Genomic DNA, 27,051 nt, shown 5'->3' with positions numbered 1-27,051 from the left:
CCCCTCATGGGCAGGCAGGGACACCGAGGCCCCAAGAAGGACCCAGACTCAGGGGCAGCAGGACAGATGATGGCAGAAACAGAGCATGACCCCAGCCTCCCAGCCAGCTCCCCACCATGGTTTTCATTGGCAGCAAGCCCCACACCAGCCTGGAGGTTCCCAGCAACTGGGCCCTCTAAGCAGAACTCCTGGCCAGCACCAGGGAACCAAAGGTGGCCCAGTATCAGCTCCACCTGGCCAGAAGCCTCCCTAGGCCCTACCAGCAGCAACCCCATCTGCAGGGTCTCACGCCCGGTGCTCAGAGCAGCCTCACAAACGCAGAGGAGCGGATGGGGAGACGCGGGGGCCTGATGAAACTCACAAGCCCCCTCTCCCTGGAGTCTTGGCAGTCGGCCAGCCAGCGCTCCCAGCACAGGTACCTTTTGAGCGGGTGGACTGGGGGTGCTGCCCGCAGCAAGGCCCCAAGAGGAATTCCCAGCAGCCCCGAATTTTTTTTTTTAAGATTTTATTTATTTATCAGAGAGAGGGGGGGGGCGAGAGAGCAAGCACAGGCAGACAGAGAGGCAGGCAGAGGCAGAGGGGGAAGCAGGTTCCCTGCCGAGCAAGGAGCCTGATGCAGGACTCAATTCCAGGACGCTGGGATCATGACCTGAGCCGAAGGCAGTTGCTTAACCAATTGAGCCACCCAGGCGTCCCCAGCAGCCCCGAATTTCTCAGCAGCTGGCCTGAGGCAGAGGCTGGCACTGTACTTCCTTTCAAGGTGGTCCCCTGTGCTGGAAGGACCCAGAAACTTACACTGCAAGTGAAACTGGAGGGGAGTTGTCTCCCGAAGCCATCCATCTCACCTCTTCTCTAACTGTCTTCATTATCAGTCCCTCCCTTTGTCAGGGATGCCTTAAGACAAGAGATAGAAGGGTCTCCAGAAGGTCGAAGTGCCCCGCCAAGACAGCTCACATCCATAGGGTGAACCTCCAAGCCTCTGTGCTGCCTCCTGTCCCCCACCCTCTCTGCCAAGGAGTGGGGGGGATTCCTCCTGGGAGGAGGCGTGCAATTCTCCCCACTCTCGTGTCTGCTGCCCTGAGCCCAAGTCTTTGACCCACTAACCCTCCCTTGGGCTCAGGGTAAAATCCAAAGTAGGTGCTAGTCACACAGAACAGCAGGAATGGGCTGTGACAGGAGGAGAAGGTGGCCTGGGAACCAGCTGTACCCCCTGTAAGCCGTGTGACTGTGGGCAGACCCCGGTGCTCTGCTCCTCAGATGTTCCGTCCGAGAACAGAACAAATAGCAAAATGGGGACAAGCTGGACACAGGCCCTGCATACAGCAGTCTGTCCCAGATGTTTCCTGAATGGGGCCTTGCTGTTCCTTGAGTCTAGATACAATCCCTTCCGTGTGAAGGTGCGGGACAGTGGGCACAGTGCCCGGCAGCCTGAGTTCTAGACCAGCTCTGCAGCCACCTGGATGTGGGGACAGGGGGCCAAGGCAAGTCTTCGCTCTCCGGCCTTCAGTCACTTCTTTAGTAAACTTGGGGCTTTGGACTGAGCTGTCAGGAATGGAAAACCTGTGGGAGTCAGGCCATCGCTTCCATCTTCTGGGGCAGTGACAGACACGATGGGTCTATCACCGTACTACCGCCGACCAAGCCCAGCCAGGCACAGTTTCAGAGTCCCCCACCGGCCGGCACCCCCCGAATGAGAGCCAGGGTGAATGACAGAAACAGGATTCTTCTGCACCTTGAAGCTCTGAGATTCAGGGACCCAGCTGGGTGACCTCGAGCCTCAGTTTCCTCTTTGGCAAAATGGCCACACCCAGCGAGATTGTGGGGATTGAGTAAAAGGATGTTTTCAGTATTAGTACTCAAAACGGGCAGCCAGCCCTCCGAGTACAGCAGGGGTAATTACTACGCTCTCCATACTCTGGGCTGAGAGCCCTTTCCCCACACCTCACAGACCCTCGGGCAAAAACAGTGTGGTCCGTTGGAAACAGCATGGGCCTGGGTGACCTCTGGCAAGTCAGTACATGTTTCTGAGCCTCAGTTTCCCCTGGACAAAATGGGCTGATACATCTTCTACACTGTGGGCATGAGGTTTAAACAAAGTACTTCGACAAAGTGCCAGAAAAGTGATTGGCTTGGCAGATGGGAACAAATAAGCTACTTTAATCTACCCTTATCAGGCCTCAGGGCCTTGGCATGGGAAAGCCAGGTTAGTAGGAGTTGCTGGGAGCTCCCCAGAGCAGGGTGAGGCTTTCTCATCGAGTCCTCAGTGAAACCCCATGCCACCATGTCTACCAGCAACCATGGATACCCAGGTATCTCCACTGGTTGCCCGTGGCATGGGGGAATGTGAATCCTGGATATGGGGGATGGCCTCCCATGCCCGGACCCTGGGACCTCACCGTTCCTCCCTCTACCCCCTCCCAGGCCTCACCCTTCCCTGGGGCGTCCCCTGCCCTCAGAACCAGGCCACCCTGGGTCCGGGCCCCAGAGGCTCTCCTCACTGAGCAGGGACGGGATATCTTGGAGGCCGCATCTGGGAAACGAGGAGACCGATGGAACTGACATTCACCGGTCTTCCAACTCTGGTGTTCGTAACTGTATCTTAGTGTGAGAGAGTCTGAAGGCGGCTGCCCTCCTGCCCTTCCTCCCCATGCCCCCCACCCCCCAGAGATGGTGTCCAACGCCTTCCTCTGGCCCCCAGCTGCTGCACATGACCGCCACGCTGATGCTCCAACTGTCACAAATCCGCCAGACGCACCCTTTGCACATGCTGTCTACTGCCCAAAACACCTTTCCTGTCTTGCTTCTTGGTATATACTCTAGCTCTTCCCCCAAGACCCAGCCCCAAGGCCCCCTCCTCCTAGAAGTCCTCCTTCTCCCTTAGCCAGACGGCCAGTCTCAGGCTTCTCTGGCCACTGTTGTCCCACTGGCTGGTAATGATAAGGGATGCTGAGTGGATAAAGCAGGCGAGCAGGTGGGCACAGACCCCGGGGGGGTAACGCATGCTTAGAGATACCCGCATAGCTGAGAAATAATGATTACTCCTCCAAGCTCTGGGCAACAAGGACACAGCTCACTTATTACAAAATATCCTTTATTGATAAAATAGCTCAGACTTAAAAAAAAAAAACAACAATGACAACAAACACCTGCATATCACAACAAGGTGGGGGGGAGGGGCACAGGTGACCACAATAGCACAAGTCCCATGGGACACACACAAGACCAGCCAGCAGATGTCACAAGTCAGCCACTCCCTTGGGCCCAGCCTCAGCAGTCTGGCCCCAAAGCCACGCCCTAGCCTCACCCTGAGGTGAGGAAGGAGTCCTGAGACTCAGTCCTGAGACTGAGGAAGGATCTAGACAGCCCCTCTCTCCAGGAAGGACTCTCTTTGGTCCCCTCTATTCTCTCCTCCCCAGAAAACTCTCTCGGCGCCTCTCCAGATCCGGCCAGGCCCATCAGAGTGCCCACCGGGCCTGTGCTTCTCAGCCCCAGGCCCATGCTAGCTGCCTGCTGGCTTCACGTCCAAGCCAGGCACTCCTTGGAGAATGGGAAACGTCTTTCAAATGCTCCCCGGTGTTCTGGGTGCCAGGTCCGAGGAATGGGGTGACAATCAAGAGGAAGAGGCCCCGGGAGCCCCATCCATGGGATGGAGCAACGTGGCTGGGTCAGAGATGGCCAGCTGGCCCCCATCCCATCTGAAAGAGGGTTGCTTAGACATCACAGGGGCCCACTGGGAACGTGGAGACCTGCCTATGTGCTCTGGTGGGAGGCTCCCACAGGAGTCCCCAGCAGCCCACCTGGGGGTCTCCATCACCCACCCCAGGCTCTCATCCCAGACTGCTCCCATGGCATGGGTATTTTTAGCCCTCTTGGGAAAGCTATTAGCTTGCTTGATGACAAAAGACTTTTCTCCAACTGGGGGGCCCAAGTCACTGAAAAGCCCCTTGGTGGTGTGGGTGAAAACGTCAAGAAGTTGTCACGCAGCATAATAACTAAACCCTTGGAGGTGTGAGAACATGTTCTCGAAAAATCCTTTGACTGAAATAGTGGTTCTTTCTACCATTCCCCACTTCCAGTTTGGGGTAAGAATTCACACACCCCAGGCACAGAATTAAAGTCTATACAGGAAGACAGGTGGTGGTAAACACAGAGGAAGGAGATTTTTATATCACCAAATAATCACATTTTCTGGTTCTCTAGAGTGTTCCCCCATGGCACTCAAAGCTTTCTGCAAAGCCTTTCATCTCCCTGCAGCAAGTGGGCGGCAAGCCACCGTCGCCGGGTTTTTGCAGGAGGTGAATGCTAGTGATCAGGGATCTCCCGTTGAGGCAGAGGCTAGGCCCCCAGACCGCCCCACCAAGGCGAGGCATCCACCGGCACACGCCCACCTCCCAGAGGGGGGCCGGGTGAAGAAAATGATTCCAGAAAAGGTTCTGGCCTTTAAAGGAGCTATGAATCCAAAAGTAGATGGAAAGGGAAGAAGGCCCAGAAGCAGTGCCAGACCATAACCACCACCACCCCCCTAACCAGCGCCTGACAGGGACCACAGACATCCAGTGTGGATCCCTCAATCCTGCCTCCCCCTCAGCGGCAGGTGCCTCTGGGAAAAGTGGCAGGCTGGCTTCCTGCTCTCTACCCAGGGAAGATGCGAAACAAACACAAGCAAGTGACCAGCCAGGGAACGCAGAGTCCTTGAAGAAGGAAAGCCCTCCCATTGGCTTGCAGGGGTCTGGGATACTGGGAGGGAAGGGCTCTATCCTGGCCTGGCTTTGGAGGCTTCAAATGGACCCTGGTGAGCACCCCTGCCCCCACCCCTCTCAGGGGGCTCCCAAGATGAGGCCTGCTAGACCCAGGCAGGAACCAGAAAGCCCCAGGGAGGTGGCCACAAAGAGGGCAAGAATCAGAGTGGCCCGGGTGCCACCTGGCACCAACCCCATGCGGGCGGCAGGCAGGTGGCTCACCATGCCGTCTGGGTCCACTGGCGGCAAAGGATCCTTCGGAAGGCACGGCGAAAGTCCTGGTTAAAGATAGTGTAGATGACAGGGTTCAGCGAGCTGTTACAGTAGCCAATCCAGAAGAAGAACTGGAAGAGGCCATGGGGCACCTTGCAGCGCTGCGGGCAGATGGCACCCAGACTGTAGCTGAAGAAGAAGGGGAACCAGCAGAGCACAAAAACACCAATGACCACGGCCAACACAAAGGTGAACCGTTTCTCCCGAGTCAGCTGTGCCCGCCGCCGCCACCACTGCCCACTCGCGGTGCCCACACCTCTGCTCAGGAGCACCTGGCCACGTAGGGTTGCCAGCACCCGGGAACCCTGTGGCTGCTGCAGGGGTGGGTTACAAGCCGATGCAGGAGAGGCTGGTAAGGCCTGAGGCTTGCCTTCCTCCTCCTCTTCCTCCTCCTCCTCTTCAGCTTCCTCCTCTGGAGATGCCCCGCACACACCTTCCTTCTGACTCTGGCCCGAGTTGGGACAGGCTGACCAGGTGGGTGGCAAGGCAGGGGTCCCGGGATCTTCAGGGGTATCCCCCTCTTCCTTCTCCCCAGTAGGCTTAGAGTGCCCATTGGCCTCCCCAGAAGCCACCAGTGAGACCAGGGTAGGCAGTTTGGCCGAAGTCCCCGTAGGGACTGAGCGTGGCTGCTTGGACTCACCTGCCCCGGGGCCCCCCTTGGCCCTGGGACCTCTGCGGTGGCTGCGTTTGGCAATCAGGTAGATGCGCAGGTAGACGAGGATCATGATGAGGCAGGGTGCGAAGAAGGACCCGATGCTGGAGGCCAGGATGTACCAGGCCTCCTGGTTGAGTTTGCACTGGGGGCGCCCGCGGGGCTGGGGCCCTTGGTCGCCCTTGTAGATCAGCGGTGGCAGGGAGATGACGGCTGCGATGAGCCACACGGTGAGAATGATGCACTTGATGCGGCGCGGGGTACGCTTGGAGTTGTACTCCAGGGCCCGGCTCACCGCCCAGTAGCGGTCCAGGCTGATGGCGCATAGGTGCACGATGGACGAGGTACAGAAGAGCACATCGAGCGCCAAGTACACCTCGCACCACGTGCGCCGGAAGTACCAGTAGCCCAGCAGCTCGTTGGCCAGCGAGAAGGGGATGATGAGCGTGGCCACCAGGATGTCGGCAGCGGCCAGCGACACCAGGAACAGGTTCTGCGGGGCGCGCAGCGAGCGGCTCGTCAGCACAGCCAAGATGACCAGCGCGTTGCCGAAGATGGTGAAGAGTATGAGGAACGTGATGACCGCCGCGATGGCCGCGGTGGCCTGCACCGAGTAGGGCTCCTGGTGGTCCATGGCGGGGCGGGACGCGCGGCCAGAGGGGACGCCGCTCGCCCAGCGCGTGCTCAGCGGGCGACAGCACTGTCCTACCCAGCTAGGCTAGACGGGAGGATCAACCCCTTGGCGGCGCGGAAGGCGCTGGAGCCCCATGGCCAGGCCGAACGGGGGCCTAGAAGATCGAGGGATGCCTGGGGCCAGCCACCGCCCTCCTACATCCTCTTCCACCAGCACCCGGCGTCCCTGCCGTCACCCTCGGAGAAGTTTTCCAAGTTGTCCCGTTGCCGTCCCCGCCCCGCCCCGGGACCGGGGGAAAGTTGCGCCCTCCCGCTCTGAGGCTGCTGGACCTACGCTGGGACGCGGGGCCCGGCGGGTCGGCCGGGGGGTCGCGCCACCGATGGTGGGAGGCGGCGCAGAGGCCGAGGCGCCGGTTCCGCTCGCTGGCTCTAGCCGGGAGCCGCGCCTGCAGGCAGCCGGCCGCGGCAGGGGAATGGGAGGAGAGCGAGCGCGCTGGAGGAGGGAGGAGACTGGAGGCGGGAGCAGGAGGAGGGGAGGGAGGCGGGGCGGGCGGGCGGACCCAGGATGGGTGGAAGGTGCGCCGGAGGGAGGACTCTCCGGCCGCAGCCTCCCCGCGCCTCGGGCCTCCGCCCTGGCTCTCCTACCCGTTTTCTTCCCGGCCTCCGAGCCACCGGAGGTCCGAGAGACCGTCATCTGGGGTCTTCGGGACTCCGGGAAGGATCCTTGCAGAAATGGAAGGGCTGGTTCTCACGGCGGGGAGCTGGGCCGAGGCGGGACTTCTCGCCTGCAGACCTGGTCGGAGCACCGGGATCGAGGACCGTGGGCTCCGGCTGATCGCTCCTCCCGCCGCGCAGGAGACCCAGGGAGAGGCTAGGTGGGTGTGTTGGGGCACTGCAGCGCACTGAACCACACCACCTACCCGGCGCTCGAGAAGGAAGCCGAGTGGAAGGAGTAGGAGGGAACCGGGAGACTGTCGGAGCCCCTTCCCCAAGCGCTTTCTTGCCCCGAACGGACTCCGTCGGGTCTGCAGAGCCCCGGGGAGGCGCGCGTGGCCGGGTTGCGAGCGCCCCCTGCTGCCGCCCGCGTGTCGGTAGTCCTCGCCGCGCTCTGCGTGCACTGAGGTTCCCTAGGCTGGTGGGGCGGAGGAGTGCTCAAAGATTAAGGACTTCAGCTGTACGCCCCCACCCCAACCCCACCGCTGCCTCGGTTTCCTCCACTAAGGGCAAAGAGGTAAGACGAAAACTGGCTTGGATTCCAATCTCAGCTTTTTTTCTTTTTAATTTATTTATTTAACAGACAGAGATCACAAGTAGGCAGAGAGGCTGGCGGAGAGAGCGACGGAGGAAGCAGGAAGCAGGCTCCCCACTGAGCAGAGAGCCCGATGTGGGACTCGATCCCAGCACTCTGGGATCATGCAATCTCAAGCTTTTTAACACAGCTCAGAGAAAAAGTAGGTCTCAGGGGCAGGTAGGCAGGGAGGAGCATCACTTTGACTATGTTGTCACACACACACACCCCGCATTCCTGCGGACTCTCCCCCCATAGTCACACCCCTCTTGGAGTGGCTGTAGAAGGAGCTGGGTAAGAAATTTCAGATGAATCACCCCACCCCATCGCGTCCCCATGCTAGATTCCAAGAACCTAGGCTCCCCCTCTGGCACCCCTGGCCCTACTCTCCCTGTGGCCACTGCCACCAGCACCAGCCTGGGCAGCCTCAAGAGCACATTTTTTTCACCACTCCTAGAGCCCCTGATGTCATGCCCCAGGCCTTGTATTTATAGCCCGTGTCTCTGCAGGACATCCTCTGTATAAATAAGCATCAAGCCACCCCGAAAAGTAGGGCTCCTCGGACCAGGACTTGAGATAGCGTGCGTGCTGGACCTTCCTGCCTCCCTGCTCCGTCTTCATGAGACCAGAGAATGACCTCACAGTGCCCACAATGTCTCACCCTTCCCCAGCCTCACACAGCAGGGGTGGAAGGGTTCCTTGAGCGAGGGCTGTCCCCACCTCCTGCCACCTTACTCAGCACCTTTGTGAAGTCTGAGCGCCCACAGCCTGATGGTGGGAGAGGTCAGCCCCTCCAGAGACAGGCTTTACAGCTCACCCCCACCTGCTGGCTGGGCTGACCAGAGATGGAGGGGCCTTAGCAGCCCCCTCCCGGAGGCTGGCCTGAGGGACCACTTTCTCACCATCTCCAACCACACTCACACTGGGGGGCCAAAGGGTGTCTCCCCAGACACTGCAGTCAGCATCAGCCCTTTGTTTCCTGGCCCAAGTTTTCCTCGAAAGGCACCAGGATCCCGAAGGAGCTGTGGTCAGAGCTGCTCAGACTCTGTCCCCTGCCCCTTCCCTCCACTTGGGCCTTCCCCAAACAGGCAGCCAGCTCTGGATCCACCAAGTGTCAAGCCCTACCGGGCCCAAACCCCAGTGGGGACAGCCAGGGACAGTCTACAGGCATCTGTGAGGCTCAGCCACAGCCCCAGGGTCTGTGTCACCTGCTGCCGCCTCCCAGCCCCACCTCCCAGATGTGCAGTGGGCTCTTGGGGGCAGTGGAAGCCATTACATAAGTTGATTCCCACCTTCTCTGCAGCTCTCTCCCCCATACACACCTTCCGGGGCTGCCTGCTGGCTCCAGCCCTGCATGAAACTGAGCCTCAGGCCATAGCTTCAGCTATTCCCAAGCTAGAGCTGACCTTCCATTGTCATTCCATTCCACCAGTGGTAGGAGCTGCCCCAGAGCAGCGCCAGCAGGGCACTGGCCTGCCATCCTGGCTGCACCAGCTTACCTAGTGGTCCCTGGACGTGCCCTGAGCTCCCACATCTCCGGTCCTTCCCAGGAGCTGGTTGCTACTTCTGTGCTTGGTGGCCCTCCCACTCTCCAAGGTCCACTCACCTCTCACCCACCGCCCTTCCAGGGAGAAAGAGGTACCCTGCTTTCCAAGTTCTTTGACACCATGTACACAGTACCACGGTCACACCCAGAGAAGTACTGAGAGGCTGGTGGATGGCAGCACACATCCCTTCTCTGTCCCCACTACTGGCCAAGGTCCCTGAATGAGGAGGGGGAGTGACAGCCTGGCCCCAGTGGGGGACATACATGAGCCTCTCCCCAGTACTGCCCAAATGAAGGTATCCCCAGAGGATGCCCTTGGAAAGGGATGGGGGGAGGTTACCTAGTACCATCTTTTCCAAAGACATGGGAACATTTAGGGACATGGGGATACCTTAGCTGAAAGCCCTGGAGCTTCGTATCCAGGCCCGAGTGCCAAGACTGGCCCCAGATTCTCCTGTGCCAGGGCTCCATGGGACTGGGGCCCAACTGGGCTTCACACCCTGGCTCTCCCCAGAAGCCCCCACTTTTCAAATCCCTAGGGCCCTCTCCTCACACCACCCCTTAGCCCCAATCTCCCCACCTTCCCAGTCCCTTGATTCATGCCCTCCATGATGCAAGTCTGGAACCCTCTCCTCCAGTGCACCTCACCTGACAAAACCCCAACCCTGGGCAGACCTCAATCAGCCACCTGGCTTTGCCGGAGCAGCTGCTCCTTCTGGAGCGAAACACTCCCAGAATCGACTGGCCTCCTTTAAGGGCATGACCACACATCTCAGACTTCCTTAGGGTACTCACCTTCCACGCCCCCTCCCAGTATCAGTAGCCCGCTCATCCTTCTCGCCCACACACCCTCCCCCACTCCAGGACGTGACTTGGCCTCCAACCTAGAAGATGAAGGCCCATAGGCAGGAAGTTCCCCAGACTCACTCACCCAAGCTCCAGTTCTGCTGGGAAGGCAAGACCTCTGCAAGGATCTCAAACCCTCTCCTATCCTCCAGGACTCTGCTCCTGCAGTCACCCCCTCCAGCGTTACGCCCCCTCCCCTGAGAAGCCCTCTATGCCACCTGCCACTGCCACCATCTTAAACCATTCTCTGTACAATCTCTACCCCCCTCACACCCTGCCCTCCACTGAATCTATTCCTGATGGGTCATTCGTGACTCCTGACTCCACGTCAAGTGTATCCTCCTAATTTCTCAGCAAGATTTTAGACCACAGAATGCTCCCTTCCCTGAGAACACGGCAGGCTCGAGACCACCCCTTCTTTCTTGGCCTCCTTTTCTCCCCCAAACTCCCAATCACGGATTCTCACTGAGCGGGATATTTCCCCCCCTTCTCCTCCAGGAACATTGGGCAATGTGGCACCTGGAGACATTTTTGATGGTCACAACAGGAGGAAAGGGGCTGCTGCTAGAGTCTAGTGGGTAGAGGCCAAAGATGCTGCTGAACGTCTTGCAAAGTAAAGGACAGCCCCTGCAACAAACTATTATGAGGTACAAAACACTAATAGTGCTGCGCTCAGGTCACAGCACCCCTGTTAGTCCTGGGGTCCCTTGTCTTCTGGACCCAAACTTAGTAATTTCATCCAGCCCCATAACTCCCACCTAGATGCTGAGGATGCCCTGAAGTCCATTTCCTGCCCTGAACTCCAGCCTCGTTCAGCCCATACCCTCCCTCACCTCCTGAGGTCTCCATGCCGTGCTGTATGTGGTCCCCTCACCCCTTGCATCCTGTAAGCAATGTGATTGCCTTAACTGTCAAAGCGTGTTCCAGAATCCCCCACTCCACCCCCTCCCACAGTCCCATTGCTCTGGCTTGCACAGCTATAATGCTTCCCTGCTGTTCTCCCTGCTTCTAATCTACTCTCCACGGAGTATCCAGGAAGGCTTTTAAAAGCTTCTATCTTATCACTCCCCTCCTTAGAATCCTCCAGCAGCTGCTCCCTGTTGCTCTTGGAATAAAATCACCCCTCTCTATCCCTGCCCTGTCAGCCTCCCCTGCCCTACCATATATCATCCCTCCACTCCAACCTTAACTCCCTCCTGCCTCAGGGCCTTTGCACTGGCTATTTCCTTGGATTGTTCAGAGTAGTCTCTATCATTCAGATTCCAGTTGCAATGCCAACATCCTAAAGGAACACCCTCCATCACTTATAAATCCCTGAGGACTTCTTTTATTTACTGTCCATCCTTTGTCCACCCCCCAAATAAACTCCACAAGAATGGAAACCCTGCCTTGCTCACCATGCTACTTCCAGTGCCCATAGCTGAGCCAGCCTGGCATCTAATTCAACAGAGTCTGTCGAATAAGTGAATAAATTGATGAGTGAGGCCATGTAATTATGTGGCTGGGAATTAGGGAATAGGGAATAGGCCACGGACCCCGGGATGGGTGGCTAGCCACCGGGTTCTGGTTAACAGCCAGCATCCCATCCATGGCATAATCCCCACACCAGGGCTTCAGGGGCTGAACCAAGGCTGGACCACGCGGGCAGGGTGGGGCTTGTGGAACAGGCCTGGGGAATAGGGTCTGTAGTGACAGCTGGCTTCAGGGCAGAAGGGTAAGAATAGCCCTGGTGATGACCCTGCTCACCCCCAAAGAAGAGGGGGGGAAGCACTCTTCACCTTGAGCCACCAGGCTCGGCCAACCCTATGGCCTAGAGAACCCAAATTCTGGAGAATCCAAAAGCCATATCTTAATGGAGGCTAATGGCAGGCAGTCTGAGAGCTGGGAGGGCCTCCAGGGCACAAAGCTCCTCACGGCCTCTGACGTAGCATGGCCACCAAGAAAGCCCAGCTCAGAGCCAGAAGCCTGGCTCTAACACGGAAAGAAACCCACAGATGGATCTTTCTCTGATCAAGGGGGCTGCTGTGTAGGCTCCCGATCTTCCACTTGGGAATCTCCCAGGGGAATGGTCACCCTGGTGGGAACAGGGCCAGAGCCACTCCTCGCTCCCTTTAGGCTCACTCAGCCCCTCTCCTCTCCTGCCTGGGGTCAAGCAGAGGGATCAAGTGTTCCCGAACCCATGATCTTTCCCTGAGGCTAATACCGGAGACCAGGCCCCTGCTCAGTCTGAGGAAATCCCAGACTCAAGACAGAAACCCAAGATGAACTGAGGGCAGAGGCTCCACCCACCCCGGAGCATAGCCTCTCGTCCCCAGACTGGGCCCAGGAGGCAGGCAAAGGCCAAGATCCTCCCCAGCACTGAAACACCACAAGCCTCAGCCCTGCCCTTCTGCTGCCCTGAATCCCTCTTCCCACCCCAATCCGGGAAGTGGGTATAAGGCCCTGAAGTCCCCCTCCCCCCCAGGTCAGTCAGCAGGGTTACATGGACTCATGCACAGCTCAGCACCCGGTTCCTGGAGCAAATACCCAATTTTTATTTCTGCCTTCCCACAGAATATCTGAGGCACTTGGCACCACAGGGCTGGGACACGGGCTCCTACTCCCCCCACCCCCTACTCCAAGCAAGGCTTCCACAGGCTTTCGACAGGGAACCAGAATAGTGCCTCTCCAGGATTAAGGGGCTCCTGGCCTATAAGCACGCCCCACCCCCCCACCAACTTTCTTCACTCCTGGAATAGCCTTCACCCAGCAACAGGAGGGAAGGACAGGGCTTTGCTGAAGGAAGGAAAACAGGTTGAACGAACACACACACACACACACACACACACCCACCCACCCCAGTCCCTTCCCAGCAGCCAGGGACTCCCAACTTGACTCTGACCAAGCCCCTGGCTGGTGGAGGGAGTGGGGGAGGGCTCCTGGGAACAGAAAGCAGGGTGGAGAGGAGGTTTGAGTCCTAGGTCCAGGGCCTCCCCTTCTTGCTGAGCTCCCCCACTGTGCAGTGCTGGAGGCCTCCTCCCCTGCCTCCTCACCGCCTGGGATAACATTCCTGTCACTGGAACCTCCCTGCACTGCAGGGGAACAAGCTGAAATCCCCTGGGGGGGGTGGAGCTGGAGGCTACAGATTCCGAGCACTCAAACACCAGGGATGTGAGGCCATTCCCAGGGTTCTAGCTACAGGCTCCCCGAGTCCAGGCCTGAAAGAGGGGCAGAACCTGAGCATGCTGGGGGAGCTGAAACTCACCTACAGGACTCCCAGAGTTCTGGAGCCCTGGAGAGTATCTTCTCCCCTTCCCAGCAGCCTCCAGGGCTAGGGCAGAAGCTGAGAGCAGGCAGAGCCAGGCATCTCTTGACAGGCCTGTCTTCCCCTGATAGACCTAGAAGTTCCCTTTGTCCCCAGGAGCCCTCAGGAGAACACATGGGGAAGGAAGGGGCAGAGGGAGAGTCCTAGGCCTCAGACAGGGTAGCTAAATTAGGGCTGGAAGACCAGACACTGCCCAGAAAGGCCAGGGGTTATACAACCCTGCTCTTCTAGGCAGAAGTTGCCCTTCCCCCTTGGGGACAGAAGCCACAGGCTTGACTTCTGGGCGTCCCCCTGAAAGGACTTTCAGGTATACCTGCTCCTGGCAGATCTGGGTTCCCCAAAGTATCCTGGATAGGCACTAGCTGGCCTTCTGCCTCTGGAGATATGGTTGGGGGTACAGAGGGTGCTTGGGCCAGTCGGGACATCTCTAGAACACCAGGAACACCTGCTCCAGGCCTGGAGTTCAGGGAAGAAGCTGGGGTCTGAGGAAGCCTTGCAGAGGCCCCCACAGTGACCTTCCTCTGCGCAGGGAGCTCCCAGCTATGTGAGCTCTCTCGGGGCCCTGCAGCAACATGTCGGCCTCCTGCCTTGGGGCCACTGGTGTCGGGGTTCCCAGATTCTGCCAACAATGCCTTCAGAAGCCGTTGCAGGGATGGTCTAGGGGCAGGAGTAGGGCTCCTACCATCACTGTGGGGCTGGAATCCTGCAGCAGGAAAGACAGGAGGTTATGTCCCAGAATCGAAGGAAAAGGCACCACCCCACTGTAGAGCCCCGGAGCCATCAGCCAGCCTCCTTGTGCACAGCTTACTGGAGACCGCCTACCACACCCCGCTCAACACCTTCAAGACCCATATTCTCAACTCCCACTGAAAGACAAGGACCACAGAACCATCCTGTTCCCTCCCCTCTTGGTCTCATTAGTCCCCACCAGCAAGTCAGGCCATGGGCGTCCTCCACGATCTCCCACCCGTTCCCTAGGCTGCTGACGGTCAATGCACTGGAGAGCCAAGGGCTGACGGCACCAAGAGCACTGTCCCACCTCCTGGGCCCTCTATACTGAGTGACCCCCTGCCTCTCCCCCCACTTTTGAGGTCTTCTGCAAAATTCCTCTCGCACTTGTAACTACCTCCATCACGGTCGGGCACATGCACTCGGCAAGACAGGGCTGCCTCGCTCTTCACGGCCACTCCTGGACCAGGGTCCCAGAGTTTTAGACAACTGTTCATCTTAAGCCCAAGTTCTAGCTGGCCAGACCCTTCTACCACACCTTGGTGCTGCCTCTCGCCCCTGTCGCACCCACCCATGCATAGAAGGCTTCACAAGGAGCCCAACCTTCCATTGACAGACACTGACCGTATCAGAACTGATCTGCTTCAAACAGCAGTCTTCCCCCTCCTGGTCCCAGCTCGCTCCCCTACACCGGGCAGTGCCAGAGACCACCACAGCAGCCATCTCCGCTCCTGGCCACCCGCTCCTGTTCTTCTCAGCTCTCTTGTTTAAGTATCACAATTCCTGCTCCACTCCAGCTCTGCCACCTCCTCACTTCCAGACCATTCTACACAACCACCTTGGGCTCCACAGCCCTCACTGCAAGGACTCCTCAAGCACCTTGCCCACAAAATCCCAGTCCTGGAGAACCAAGTTGCCGACCGACGCTGTGCCTCCCCCTGGCTGCCAGCTGCCCCGGCACCACCGACCGCACTATGAGGTAGCTCTAGCTGGGTTCTTCTCCTGCCAACTAGACCGCAGCATCATGCCTTTCCCTTCACATCCATCGCCTTCTCCCCAACCTCTAGGCCAGTGACCTCATGTCATGCTTTGTGACTAAAACCCTCAGAAGCCCATACATCAGCATATTAAGATCTACATGCAAGCTTAGGTCCGATCCAATCTCCCTTCTCATTAGGTCCAAGGAATCTCAGACATGTTCTCAGAGACCCAACCACCAAGGGCAGCTCCTACCCAAATGTTCTAGATATTATTCCCTCTGAGCTGTGCATTTTTTTCCCTTCTCCATTGGGTCATCATTTCAGCATCCAAACAGGCTTGAATATCTACCATCATGATAAACCTGCTGTCCTCATAGTAGTCCAAACTCTAGAATACCCACCAAGCTCTTGCCACATCATCTATTTTTTAACAAAACAAAACAAAAAAGTATATAGTATGTGATGTGATGTATGGGAAAGAATAGCATAAGAAATGGTGCTAGGGGGCGCCTGGGTGGCTCAGTGGATTAAGCCACTGCCTTGGGCTCAGGTCATGATCTCCGTGTCCTGGGATTGAGCCCCGAATCGGGCCCTCTGCTCAGCAGGGAGCCTGCTTCCCCCTCTGTCTCTGCCTGCCTCTCTGCCTACTTGTGATCTCTCTATCAAATAAAATGAATAAAATTTCTTTAAAAAAAAAAAAAAAAAGAAATGGTGCTAGAACTGGATACTCACATGCAAAAGACTTAGGATTAAATCTTCAGGAACTTGGGTTAGGCAAAGCCTACTTAGATAGGACACCAAAAGCACAATTAAAGGATAGAGATGTTAGACCCCCATCAAGATTAAAAATTTTTGTATTCAACGGACACCATCAACCTACAGAATGCGAGAAAATATTTCCAAATGACAAGTCTGATCAGGGACATGTATCAAGAATACACAAATTGCTGCCTACAACTCAGCAATAGAAAGACAACCCCAATGAAAAGGTGGTATAAGGATTTAAACACATATGCTCTCGAAGAGCATATATAGATGACCAAGACGTATATGAAGAGATTAGGGAAATGCAAATCAAAACAAGGAGAGATGCCACTTCATACCCACTTAGGATGGATGTAGTCTGAATAGAAAATAGCACGTGTTGGCAAGGACATGGGAAAATTCGAACTGTCATACACGCTCATGGGGGTGAAAAATGGTGCAGCCAATTTGGAGAAACCTAGCCCTTAAATCTGGAGTTACCAAGGACCCAGTAATCTATCCTTAAGTGTATATCCAAAGGAAGACACCTGTTCACATAAAATCTGATATACAAACGTCTGTAGTAGCATTAATCATAATAGCTCAAGAGTAGAAATAACCCAAATATCTTTCTCAACTGACGAACAAAATGTCCTATGTCCATACAATATGTCCATACAATGTCATATGTCCATAGGACAATATGTCCATACAATTGTCAAATATAACTTGACAATAAAAGAATGAAGGACTCCTACATGATGCCATATGGATGAGCCCTGAGAACATTATGGTAAGTAAAAGAAGCCATTCAAAAAAGATCCTATACTGCAGGATTCCATTTACATGAAGTTTCCAGAAGAGGCAAACCTAGAGAGACAGACCATAGATGGGCAGTTTCCTGGAGCTAGGATTAGGGACGCTCACACACACATGAGGGAAGCTGAAGGGCTTGTGTTTACTTCTCATTTGGTTTCCTTTGTGAGGTGCTTGTTTGGTCTCTGTTTTTCTACTTTGTACTTCCAGCTTTTTCTTATCATGTATATTAACTATATAACATATATTATGTATTTGGGATACAATTAATTATGTGTTACAAAAGCCCTCTTCTGACTTGTAACATTGTCTTTTGATTAGCAGTTTTACTAGAATAACTACATAGGAGATCTTAGTGTAGTTGGATTCATGAATCTTTCTAGTTTTATGGGTTCCTTTGTGTCTTAAAGAAATCCTTACCTATCCCAAGGTCATGAAGGTTTTTACTATGTTTTTTTCTCCCCCTAAAGTTTATTCTATTTATATGTAAGTCTTGTATATATCTGAGAGGAATTTGTGCATGAGTTGGGAATTTTTATATAGTCATCTGAGAGCCACTCAGTGACTAGTCTATCCTTTCCCTAATGATCACAGCAGCACCCCTTCATCAAGGTTCCACTTCTGAGTAGAAGTCACTTATGGACTCCCCGTTCTGTTTCAATGAGCAATGGTCTATCCTAGACACATTTTTATGTACATACATTTCCTGTATGTATTTTATATGGATACATTTGTACAAATTTTTTAAACTATATATCTTGATATCTGGTAGGGCAAGTCCCTCCATTTTATTTTTCTTCAAGAGTATCTTTGCTATTTGCCTTTTGTATTCTAATTTTTTAAAGATTTTATTTACTAGTCAGAGAGATGGCCCAAGCAGGAGGAGTGGCAGTCAGAGGAAGAAGCAGGCTCCCTGTGGGACAAGGAGCCCAACATGGGACTCAGTCCCAAGACTCTGGGATCATGATCTGAGCCAAAGGCAGATGCTTAAATGAGTGAGCCACCCAGGCATCCTGCCTCTTGTGTTTTCATATAAGTTTTAGAATCACCTGGTCAAGATTGCCAAAAAGCTTCTTGGGATTTTCAGTAGGAACTGACAGACTCTATAAATCAGAATTGACACTTTTACATTGTCTTCTTATTAATGAACAGGATACGTATCTCTTATGTATTTAAGAATCTTTCATGATTTTAATGAAGGTTAATTTTCCATAGAACTTTTTACAGAATTTCTGTCAGATTGATCCTTGGGACCTTATTGCTATTATAATGTTTTTTTTCTTATGTTTTCCAACTATTGATGTAATCATCAAGAAGTTTCTATACAACGGTCTTTTAAAATTCTTATTGCTGGGACACCTAGGTGGCTCAATTAAGCATCTCATTCTTGGTTTCGGCTCAGGCCATGATCTCAGGGTCATGGTGTCAAACCACACACCAGACTTAGGGGAAGCCTACCTGAGATTCTCTCTTCTTCTCCCTCTGACCCTCCTCTCCAAAATGAATCTTTACAGAATAAGAAAATTCCTATTGTTTCCAAAAGTTTGTTAATAGGTGTTGTTGCTTTCAATATAGATAATTGTCATCTATGAGCAGTGACCGTTTTTGCCTCCTTCCCAGTCTTCAGACTTTTCATTATTTCTCTTGCTGTACTGCAACGGCTAAGACCTTCACTACAGCATCAAACAGACAGGACAATAGTGAAAAAACTTGTTTTGGTCCTGATTTTAGCACTTCTACATTAAACATGATTTTTGCTCTGGATTTTTGGTAGATACCCATGTTAAGGTTGAGAAAGTGACCTCTATGGACATCTGGGGTGGCTCAATCGTTAAGCCTCTGCCTTTGTTTGGCTCAGGTCATGATCCCAGGGTCCTGGGATCAAGCCCCGCATCTGGCTCCCTGCTCTATGGAAAGCCTGCTTCTCCCTCTCACACTCCCCCTACTTATGTTCCCTCTTTTGCCGTCTTTCTCTGTCAAGTAAATGAAAAAGTCTTTTAAAAAAATGACTTCTATTTCTATTCACTAAGAGTTTTTAATCATAAGAATTTTCAAATACTTTCTCTAAATCCGTTGTATGGAACCCCTGACAATTTTGCCCTGCTCACCTCTGCAACCTCAGTCCTACCACTTCACCCTCATGAACGCCACCCTCCACAGAGGAACCTGCTCGAGATTCCTCAGATCACCCTGCCCCTCGTCACTCACCTCCACCACGGGGGCCTTGGCCACTCGGGTTGCAGTCGTAAAGCCTGAGGACCCGTGTGATGTCCGAGGTGCTCAGATTCCATCGCTGGCCAATTTGGACACTGGGAGCCCAGAGGGGTGTGATGGTGGGCAGCCCCCGCCGGCTGAAGGCAAACCTGAAACCCAGCAGGTAGGGAACGGAGTCCAGAGCACAGTGGGGGCTGGCAGGGCAGTGAAGGGAAGAAGGAAAGGGGGTCCTCACCTCCCATAGTGCAGCACTGATGAGTAGTCATAGGGCACCAACATGTTGCTGCTCTGAGACTTGATGAAGTTGATTTCAAAGCCTGGGGGGCAGGGGTGGAGAACAACCACAAAACTTGGTGATGCGGGGGTGGGGAAGAGGGTGGGAGAGGGAGGGGTTAGGTGTTAGGGACCTTCCTCATGATTTCCTGAAGAGTGTTCTCCACTTCCTGCCCCATTCAAGCCCACCCAGATGCAACAGTCTTTGTAGAACCTACACTTTCCACAGAGTCTCACACTACTGTGTGTCTTCAAAACACACACACACACACACACACACACACACACACACACACACGAGAGAAAGAGTACCACCTACCCTTCAACCAGCTCTCAAGACCCACCAGCCCATCACCTGCACTTGAACTCCCACTCCCCAGCAGTAAGCCACCTGTTCTTTCTGCCCTGGGCCAGCACACCTACCCCCTAGGTTGGAGTCCAGCACTTCCCCACTGCCGGAGCACTCACTTTTCCCCTGTCACTGCCATACTTGCCTCTAGAGAGTTCTTCACCCTTCCCTTTAAAAATCCTTAAGATATTAAACAGTTTTGAATAGGCAATATATTTATCTGGTTCAAAAGTCAGAAGATGTGGAAATCTATAATAAGCCTCCAACTCCTACCCTTTCTGAGCTCCAGTCTCTTCACCCCAGTTCATTACTGCCATTAGTTTGTATATCTTAGCAGTTTGTTCTGTGTAGAATATAAATGTATTCTCATTTTTATTCATTCTTAATAAGTGGGGGAAATTGCTTAAGAAAACCACTTGAGGGGTGCCTGGGTGGCTCAGTGGGTTAAGCCTCTGCCTTCAGCTCAGGTCATGATCTCCGGGTCCTGGGATTGAGCCCCACATTGGGCTCTCTGCTAAGCAGGGAGCCTGCTTCCCACTCTCTCTGCCTGCCTCTCTGCCTACTTGTGATCTCTCTCTCTCTCTCTCTGTAAAATAAAAAGTCTTTAAAAAAAAAAAAAAAAAAAAAAAAAAAAAAGGAAAGAAAGAAAAAAAGAAAACCACTCAAGTTTATGAGTGCTCTTGGTTTTCTAATTCATTCGTTTCGGTCTTTAACTTAATTCTTTCTTGCTTTACTTTTTCTTAACTTGGATTGAAATGCTTAATTTTTTTCTATTTTTACTGATAGAAGTATTTAAGTCTACATATTTTCCCTGAGAATTGATTTAGCTGAGAACCATCAGCTCTACTGTGCTAGGGTTTTTGTTTTTGTTTTTTTAAGAATTCCTGCAATTCTTTAACCCTGGAGCTAAAAGAAAGGGTTATTGTTTTTTAGACTTTAATTTGTAAGTAGAAGAAATTTTTAGTTTTATTATTTTATATAATGATCAAAACATTTGAATTCATTCTTTCAAATTTGAAGTTTTTCTGTCATAGGGGAAGTTTTCCCAAGGATCCCATGAGCACTTAGGAAGGATTCAAGTCTCTATTTGCAGGGTATAATCACCGTTATCATCCCCTTCCTTAGGCTAATCTCAGATCTCAAACTCCATCCCTGGTCTCATTGTAAGGTGCTACCTAAGTCCCTCCCACATGGCACCCTTTCTTCGGGGCTCCATGCATGTTGGTCTCTTGAGTACCCTCCCCCGCCCATTTCACCTGGTTCTCCTCACAACAGCAGAGGAGGCACTCCCACCAGAAGTTCTCTGCCTACAGGAAGCCTTCCAACCCTTCCCCTTACCCTATATTACCCCAGACCAAATTCCTGATCATGTAGTTCCTCTACTTTCCTCCATCATGAAGCAATGGCCTCTACTCTTCTTACCTCCTGATTCAGCCTGCTCCCCCCAATCCGGTCTTCCAAGCAAGCAACACCACCATTCCTGAGATCAGATACCCGGCACACAGCACCTGCTCACTGGTGCTCAACACAGTGGCCCACTCCCCAGACCAGCCCTGGCTCTGCCGCTGCCACCTTCTGGGATGTGGTCTCCCTGGGCTTCCTCTGTACCCCATGCCCATTGGTGCCCAGCTCACAAGGACTGAGCCCCTGCAGGGCTGTTCTCAGCCTCCTGCATCAGACACTTGGCACACACAGCCCACTACTTCCAGGGAACACAGCCCCTGCCCCAAGCCCACCCAGCAGTGTCTGGTGCAGGAAGGACTGAACAAGGGTCAGAGGATACCACCAACTCCATTCTCCAGTGTCTGGCTATGACCATGAGGTTTAAAGAGAGAGACAGACAGACAAAGCAAATAGTGATGCTCTAGCTCAGGCAGGACTGTGGGTGGGCAGATGGAAGGCTTATAGCCCAGGGCAGTGGTATCTGGACCACCTCCAGGTTTCAAAGCCACGTAGGAACCCCTCCTTCCCCATGGCAGACAGGCAGATGGTGGGGAAGATGGATAACCTCTTTTTTCTTTAAGATTTTATTTGAGAGAGAGACAGTGAGAGCGAGCATGAGAGGGGAGAAGGTCAGAGGGAGCAGACTCCCCATGGAGCAGGGAACCTGAAGCGGGACCCAATCCCAGGACCCTGGGATCATGACCTGAGCTGGAGGCAGTCGCCTAATCATCTGAGCCACCCAGGTGCCCTGGATAACCTCTTCTAAAGGGAGAGGCAGCTCAGGCCCTGGCCCATGCCCTCTCACCCCAGGATCCTCGGTCCAGCCTGTGCTGTGCACAACTTGGCTTACCTGGGAGGATCTCGTTCCAATTGATACGAATATAGCGGTCCCGATCAGCCCGTGAGTGCTCATGCCAGAAGCCCAGCACATGCATGAGCTCATGCAGGACGATGCCCGGGCCTTTCTGGAGACAGGTGGGTGCTAGGGACACCACCTGCATCCCTCCACTGCGTCCCACACTGGAGAAACACCTGCAGGGCCAGAAGAGCGCATGGGGTAGACACCAGCCCAGAGATCCAGAGCAGACCCAGACCTCCTTCCCCTTCCCCACAACATCCTGAGATGAATGAGCACCAACAGGTAGCCCCCATCCTAGATTCTAGTCCTAGGCCTGAAGTTCCCAAGTCCCTTCACTGCCTGGCCATCTGTGAAATGGGTACACTGAATTCCCATTCCCAGCCTGCGGCACAGGAGGATGGAGGGATGGAAAGGAGCATCGATAACGAAGCAGCACTGAGCAAACATCCCCATGCAGAGGCCCCTAAGTCCATGCTTTCACGTATGATCTTTGGTCCCTAACAAGCTAGAAGTGGGTACTGCCATCATCCCCCTTTCAGAGAAGGCAGGAGAGCCTCAGGAGTTGAGATGGCTGGCTCCTCCTATACGGTAGAACCCGGATCGGAGGCCAGGTGGGTCCCACAGAAGCTGAACCCCCTCCCCAGACCATGAAGCCTCCTCACAGGAAGGTTTTGTGGGGAGGGTCAAGTATTCCCTTCTCCTTCTCCACCTTCTGCCCTAAGTATCTGTAGGTCCAGCTCCCACCCGGCAGACCACCCAGTGGGCAGGATGGCTCTGGACCTGGGAAGACTGGCCCAGAGACAGGCTTTAGACAATGGCTTGGGTGAATCCCGGCTGAACCCCAAAGAACGCAGAGGAAACCCACACACACAGTGCACACACGCATGCGCGTGCACACACACACGCACGCTTGTGCACGAGTGCACACACATGCCCCTGAGCACTTACCCAGACATGGGGATGATGGAAATGAAGTCTCTCTGGCCCCGGTAGGCAACAAACCGGATGCATGTGAACCGCTCAAACTCAGCAAATGCCCTCAGGAGAACCTCACGGCTGGCTTTATCTGGGGGAGGCGACACCACGGCTGAGCCTCCAGCAGGGACCCTCCGGAGCCCTTGTGACCCCTGGCAGGCCCGCACGCAGGGTGGGAACGGAGCCTCCAAGCATATTTCCAAAATGGAAATGTCAGGAAAGGGCAGCCCGAGTGTCGGGGGTGGGGGTGGAGAGAAGCTGGGTCCCAGACAGGCCCTGACTATGCAGCCTTGGGTAGGTCCCTGTCCCCTGGGCCGTGTGGCCTTGTGATGGGGGTACAGAGGACTGTCTGTTCCATCAGCTCTTCTGGGCTCTCAGCCCTCCCAGCTCCGGAGGCACTCAGGAATAAAAGCTTCTTGGGGAAGGGCTCTTTGGTAGTGGCAGCAAGTAGGGGCAGAGGGAAGAACCCCAGAGGAGCCCAGGCTACACGGGGGAGTAAGAGTCTAGAACAGGGAGGCCCACAGCTCCTGGGACGGAGCGCACACGCTCACTCACCGTACTTCCTGGAGAGCAGGAAGGGGACCTCCACAAACCCCCCGTTCTTAGGCCACTTGTTGCTGCTCACTGAGAACACCTGGAAAGGACTCTGAAGAGAGGGCAGTTCAGGGACGCTGGGGACACGGGCCAGCCAAGCTTCTTGCCCCCAGAGGTGCTGCGTCTCAAGCCCCAAAGGACCCAAAAGACCCGAGAAGCAGGACCCAGGTATAGGAGGGTGGGGACAGAAGGGTGGGACATCTGGAGGCCTGCTAGATGAACTACAATACACAACGCGAGCCTTTTTCTACAAAAGGGATCTGTATCTTATTCCGTCAAGCATAAGGACAAAACCCGATCCTTGTTCCTAAAGAGGCTGACTGGGAGTGCCAGCTCCCCAGGGTGCCCATGTTCAGAAAGGCTCAGAGCTCCAGCAGCAGCCCCGTCCTTCCTGAAACCCCGCTGTCAGCTAAGCATCCCTGAACCCCCAGGGAAAGATGAGGCAGGGTCCTTCTCAGGCTGATGGCCTTAGCAACTCCTTTTCCACCCTTCTGCCACCCGGAACCCTGTGAGGCGTGGGCTTCATGGCATCCTGACCGGTCCTGCCCCATGGTCTACCAGATTTTTACTGGATTCTGCTCTTCCTCCCTGTCTTCACTGGGTGACCGGGGACAGGAACCTCGCCCCATCTACCAGCTCCAGGCTTTGGCTCTGCAGCCCAGCCTCACGTTGGGCTAACAGTGGGCAGCCTCCAGCCAACAAAATGAACTTGTTCTCACCAGGTCATTGTCCTGTTCAGGAGGATACCTCTCCTCCCCAGTCACTTAGAAGATGGCCCTGTTCTCCTAGACACCATGCATTCTCATCTCCCCCCCGCCCAAGTCACCCCAATTCCTTCCCAGCCTTCTCCCTTTCTGACTCCACCCCTCCCGAGAGGGGGATCCCAGACCATGGCTACCACCACCTCCTACAGCCCCACCATCCCCTCTGCCAGTCTGCTCATCCCTTCATTCCATTACTTCCTGAGCACCTGCCCTGGATTGAATACCAAGCTGGATCCTGAGGGCTCAAACCACCTCCTTCAGGAAGCCCTCCCAGGCTGACTGCACTGTAGATGTTACCCTCCCTCCCATTCAGTCTGGCTGACTCCTACTAGAACATTCCCTGTGACTTTAGCAAGAAGGGATATCTATCACACTATGAGCAACAGAGATGACTCCTTCACGTATCACGCCCACATGACATCAGAGGCTGGGCTCAAAGTCTTCTAACGCTCTCTGGGAATTCACACCTGTGTGTGTACATGATCATACTCACTGGTCGAAGGATATCCCCCTCCAGGAGGAAGCTGCTCTCAGGGGATTCCTCTGGGATGAGCCCTGGGAAGAAGGGAGGGATGTGGGTGAGTTCATGCCCCACCAGAAACCAGACTCTAGGGACAGGCTCAGCAGCAACCCCAGAGTCTGGCTTTTCTGATTGGAGAAAGTCTTCAATCTACAAACATGCATGAAGCTTCTTTGCCCGATCTCCTCTCTCCTTTGTTAAAACACAGTCCAGAGCTCCCCCAACCCATGCAAATCCAGTTCCAACCCCTCCCTCTATGTTTGAGTCTCTCTGCTAATCAGGAGCAGTCTTTTCTTCAGCTGTCCCCTACGTCCTCCCCGTCTCCAGCTCAGGCCACCCTCTGGGAGCACGCCCTGGGTCTCCTGTCCTTCCTCATCCACCATCTAATTCCTACCCATCTGTGGGACATCCAGGGCCCTCGCAGTGATGTGACCAATTCCAGCTCACACCAACACAGAAGGAAGGCGTCCGGCACCCACTGAGTCTGTCACTCTGGCTCACTCTCTCCCCACATCAGCCTGTCTCTGCTTCTCTCTCCAGTCACAGCTGGCAGCCCTTCTCCCCAGCCTCCTTACTAAAAGGTCAGTCCTGGAAGAGACTCTGGCCCTGGAGGTGCGTTAGGTTGGGTTCCCTAGACACAGAGCCTGAGCTGACGAGGTACCTGCAAATAATTTATTGCGAGGGCGGGGGGGGGGGGGGGTTACCAAGGAAGACCCAGGCTCTGCTGGAGTACAGCCTCAGCCTCATCCCACAGGAGCTTGGGATCACGAAAGGCACCACACGCTTGTCTCCATGGCCCTTGTGAGCCACTGTGGGCAGGAGAGGGAGTAGCTTCCCAGGCATCCCTGGCCAAGGGCCTTCAGCTGTGAGGCCTTAGCAGCCCACATTCCCAGCAGCTGGGGATGGCGCGTGCTTCCCAGTAAAGTGCATCTCAGGTAGCCGTTGGGCCTCCAGCGGCCCTGGCTGAGAGTGTCCTCTATGGTGGCTGAAAAAAGAAAATCAATGCCGGGGAAGCCCCAGATTGGTTCTAGCTACTTCCAGACCAGTCACAGTCACTAAAAGGTGGCACGATGCCCTGCTCCTGCCCAGCCATGCTAGGGCTCCAGGTCGCCTCACAGAGAAAGAAGAGCCAGACCACAGGGTCATCGGAAGATATTCATAACTCCAGATAAAGTCACCCCGTTCCCCCAACGCTTCAACTACAACCTCCGGACTCCAGTCTGGTCCCCCCCCCCCCAAGCAGCTTCATCCCAGATTATCCATGTCCTCTTTCTTCAGCGGAGACCCCCAGACAGGGAGGCAGGAGGCCTCCTGCGGCTTTGGCTTTGCCCACCCCACCCCCAGCTCACACCTGCGGACAATCCTGCCCCAGATGGCGGACATCTCAGACACCCACAATGACTTCACTCAACACCAGATGGAGTACGCCAAAGACCCCTACTTTTCTCAGACCGTTTTTTTTTTTTTTTTTAACCCAGGCTTTTCTCTTCTTAGAAAATAACAGTCCGGTAGAGAAGATACAGAAACAGACTTTTTTAAAAGCTGCCCACAGAACAAGGAAAGGTTCCTCCTCTAGAGCCCAGTGAACGGGCATCTTTTCAGCTTATTCTGCTTGGCTGCGTGTTCAGCACAGTCCTTACCACACCACATGGACTCAGAGCCCCTCCACCCCCCAAGACGATACCGTGCCCTCACCTTGGTTAATCGCAGGTATGTCCTTATCCCAGGACGTCTGGGTCTCCTCGGGGTTGAGGCCCTCTGAGTAGCTGGTTCCACAGGCTTCTGGGGAAGTGCAGGCTGAGGGTGCTCCTAGGATCAAACCTGTGGACAGGTGGGGACCCATGATGCCCAAGGTGCCCTCATTGGCGAGAGAGGACAATAGGACATGGTGGGGAGGGGGGTATCAGACAGCCAGAGCCAGGCCCTTCCCAAAGGCAGGCCTCCAGAAAGTAGTCCTCCGTCCCAGCTGGTGACGAGACCTAGACAACTTTGAGGAAGGAGCTCCCTTAAGGGGACCAACACTGGGCTCCGAAAGGCAGCCCCTGGCTCGGAGTATCTGTGTGTAGGAGCAGAAGAGAGACGGGGACAGACCTCAGATGCCCACAGTGACAGCAGTGTGGGCTAGCCTGGACCCTGCCCCTGCCTACCTTCTCAGCCCAGACCTCTGGAAAATGGACTCGGACTGGGCCAGCTTGACACACCGGCAGAACAGAGACCTCTGGAGTGCCATACCTGCTCCCTCCTGCCAGGCAGGCCCTTCTGGCAGGATCTTCAGGAGGCCTCCCCTGGCGCCCCTTGGAACTGACTTCTGGGAACGTCCCTGGAAAGCCTGTTTTCTGAGCTATTCAGACCCCTTCGAATCCTTCGGATCCCTGTGGGCTCCAGCCACACACTTCCCTCCTATACCCAAGCTTTGTAGCTGGAACCAAAACTCCAGAAGAGAAGGGTGAGGCAGCGCTCTTACCTGGCAAAGAGAGCAGACCCAGCACCCATGGCCAGAGGCTGCCCAT

General features: G+C 54.6%; 2 protein-coding genes across 2 annotated transcripts; both read right to left on the bottom strand.

Moving 5' to 3' along the window:
* Nucleotides 1-3,073: 3,073 nt before the first annotated feature.
* Nucleotides 3,074-6,743, bottom strand: ADRA2B (adrenoceptor alpha 2B). Its single transcript, XM_059405551.1, has one exon. The coding sequence runs from the start codon at nt 6,296-6,298 to the stop codon at nt 4,958-4,960; it is 1,341 nt and encodes a 446-aa protein (XP_059261534.1). The 5' UTR covers nt 6,299-6,743; the 3' UTR covers nt 3,074-4,957.
* ASTL (astacin like metalloendopeptidase) lies at nt 6,370-27,051 on the bottom strand. Its single transcript, XM_059407625.1, has 12 exons — nt 27,006-27,051; nt 26,237-26,362; nt 24,515-24,576; nt 23,219-23,309; nt 22,637-22,754; nt 21,680-21,861; nt 19,000-19,081; nt 18,759-18,913; nt 13,595-13,984; nt 6,943-7,020; nt 6,632-6,790; nt 6,370-6,452 (listed from the first exon to the last, which is right to left on the bottom strand). The coding sequence occupies exons 1-12, from the start codon at nt 27,049-27,051 to the stop codon at nt 6,370-6,372; spliced, it is 1,572 nt and encodes a 523-aa protein (XP_059263608.1).

This window comes from Mustela nigripes, chromosome 7 (genome assembly GCF_022355385.1).
Source record: "Mustela nigripes isolate SB6536 chromosome 7, MUSNIG.SB6536, whole genome shotgun sequence".
Lineage (NCBI taxonomy): Eukaryota > Metazoa > Chordata > Mammalia > Carnivora > Mustelidae > Mustela > Mustela nigripes.
Note: the sequence above shows the minus strand (reverse complement) of the source record. Positions and strands in the feature narration are given on the sequence as shown.

Coding starts and splice junctions, on each gene's coding strand:
- ASTL (XM_059407625.1), bottom strand. CDS start 27,051: ATGGGCAGCCTCTGGCCATGGGTGCTGGGTCTGCTCTCTTTGCCAG. Junction 23,310..24,514: donor AGGGGGATATCCTTCGACCA/GTGAGTATGATC, acceptor CCCTCTCTTCAG/AGTCCTTTCCAGGTGTTCTC. Junction 6,791..6,942: donor GGAGGCCGGGAAGAAAACGG/GTAGGAGAGCCA, acceptor TCCCTCCTCCAG/CGCGCTCGCTCTCCTCCCAT.
- ADRA2B (XM_059405551.1), bottom strand. CDS start 6,298: ATGGACCACCAGGAGCCCTACTCGGTGCAGGCCACCGCGGCCATCGCG.